Source organism: Hevea brasiliensis, chromosome 3 (genome assembly GCF_030052815.1).
Source record: "Hevea brasiliensis isolate MT/VB/25A 57/8 chromosome 3, ASM3005281v1, whole genome shotgun sequence".
In the NCBI taxonomy this organism is placed as follows: Eukaryota; Viridiplantae; Streptophyta; class Magnoliopsida; order Malpighiales; family Euphorbiaceae; genus Hevea; species Hevea brasiliensis.
In genome coordinates this window covers 74,735,022-74,737,350 of record NC_079495.1, presented here as the reverse complement: position 1 = coordinate 74,737,350, position 2,329 = coordinate 74,735,022, and the positions used below count along the sequence as shown (strand labels likewise).

Sequence of the window (2,329 nt, the reverse complement as noted above, 5' to 3'; positions counted from 1 at the left end):
GCCAATAAATAAACAACATGGATACATACCCCCAGCACCCCCTGGATTTTAGAATAGGGGACAAAACCCTATACAGCCACCACCCCCTTAGAGCCAACAGCCTGAATCAAGCTCGACTATGGAATCCATGATGCAAAGCTTCCTAGCAGCCCAGCAATAGCAGAATGAAATGATCAAACAACTGACTTCCAGAATGGACTAACTTGCCACACACAACAAGATGCTTGAGAATCAAATTGTTTAGCAGGCAAGTTCTTCAAGCAAGGCTGCTGGTAAACTGCTTAGTCAACCAGAAATGAACCCAAGAGAGCACTGTAAGGTAGTTACATTGAGGAGTGGAAGGATTTTAAAACAGTCAGAGGAAAACCTCTAAAAAATCTAAAAACCAAGCAAAGGAGAAAAAGGAAGAAGCTAAGGAGAAGTAAAAGGAGGAAGCAAGGAAGAAAAAGAAGCTACCATAACCATATCAGCCTCCTCTACCCTTCCCTCAGAGATTCTAGAAAGCCAGATTAGATAAGCAGTTTGGGAAGTTTCTAGAGGTCTTGTAGAAACTTTATATAAATATTGCTTTTACAAAACCACTCTCTCAAATGCCATCCTATACCAAGTTCCTCAAAGATATTTTATCAAAGAAGAGAAGGCAGGAGGACTATGAGACTGTCGCTCTTACAGAGGAATGCAGTGCCATAATGCAGAACAAGCTGCCACTAAAGCTCAAGGATCCAGGAAGCTTCTCCATACCTTGCCTTATCGATAACATGAATATTGACAAAGCCCTCTGTGATCTAGGTGCAAGTGTGAGTCTGATGCCTTTGTCAATATGTAAGAAGCTTGATATAGGGGAACTTAAGCCTATAATAATTTCGTTACTACTGGTTGATCGATATGTGAAATACCCTATAGGTATTCTAGAAAACATCCCTATCAAGGTGGGAAAATTCTTTATCCCAATTGATTTTGCTATACTGGAAATGGAAGAGGATGTCCAGATCCCCATAATATTGGGAAGACCTTTTCTAGCAACTGCTGGAGTTGTCATAGACGTCAAGAACGGGCTGCTAACTCTCAAGGAGGAGAGGAAGAGGTGGAGTTCAACCTATTCAATGCAATGAAGCACAAGTTTGAACCTGATGAATGCTTCATGGTTGATGTGATTGATAAGCAAGTTAAAGAGGAATTCATTAAAGTACACCCTAAAGACGCTCTAAAAGCATCCATCGTGCACAGCCTCACAGCAGAGAAGGAGAACATGGAGATTGCAGCTTGTGTGCAATCCTTGACAGTTAGTCTATCCCCACTATTGGCCCAAGCTTTTGCTATAGAAGAGTTAAAGGAAGAACAACCCAAGGGCAAGCTCCAAGAAAACACCAAACAGGTAGAACTGAAACCTCTTCCCTCTACCCTAAGGTACACATTCCTGGACTCAAATTCTAAATATCCTGTGATTATCAATGCCAGCCTATCTGAGACAGAAGAGGAAGAATTTCTAAGGGTACTTAGGACTCATAGCAAGAGCATAGGGTATAAAATTGAAGACCTGAAGGGGATTCATCCTTCTATTTGCATGCATAGGATACCTATGGAAGAAAATTGTAAACCCACTATTGAACATCAAAGAAGACTTAACCCAAACGTGAAAGAAGTGGTAAACAAGGAAATTTTGAAACTATTAGATGCAGGTATTATATAATTAATCTCTGATAGTAAATGGGTTAGTCCAGTTCATGTGGTACCTAAGAAAGGTGGGATAATTGTCATTCAAAATGCAAATGATGAATTAATCCCTACTAGGGTAGTCACTGGTTAGCGCATGTGCATAGACTATAGGAAATTGAATAGTGCCACTAGAAAGGACCATTTTCCTCTTCCTTTCATTGACCAAATGTTAGAAAGATTGGTAAAACATTCCTACTTATGCTATCTAGATGGGTATTCAGGATTTTTCCAAATTCCCATTCACCCAGAAGACCAAGAAAAAACCACATTCATATGCCCTTATGGAACATTTGCACATAGAAGGATGCCCTTTGATCTTTGTGCTAGTAGTATGCCCTAGAGCATATCATTTAGTATGTATCTTGTACATATTTTATTAATAAAAGGCATTTTCACTTTTCCATTTACATAATATATTTATGTGTAATAAAAAAGGTCCATTGATATTTTATTAGAAATTCTATTCTTAAGTTGTTAAGAATATGAGTGACAGTATTTCTAGCACAAAGTATCATAAATAGGTTCACAATCGAGCATACTTCACAATAAGGACATGACTTATCCAGAAAGATTATAATCATGTTTGTTCCCAAGTTATTTATTTGAGATGTAA

At 38.6% G+C, this 2,329-nt stretch overlaps 1 protein-coding gene across 1 annotated transcript; it reads left to right on the top strand.

Annotated features, from left to right (window-relative positions):
• The first annotated feature begins 590 nt into the window (after nt 1-590).
• On the top strand, nt 591-1,112 carry LOC110669368 (uncharacterized). The gene has a single exon (XM_021831007.2). The coding sequence runs from the start codon at nt 591-593 to the stop codon at nt 1,110-1,112; it is 522 nt and encodes a 173-aa protein (XP_021686699.2).
• Nucleotides 1,113-2,329: the final 1,217 nt, after the last annotated feature.

What these genes read in the sequence shown, in the direction of transcription:
- LOC110669368 (XM_021831007.2), top strand. Translation starts at nt 591, where the DNA reads ATGCCATCCTATACCAAGTTCCTCAAAGATATTTTATCAAAGAAGAGA.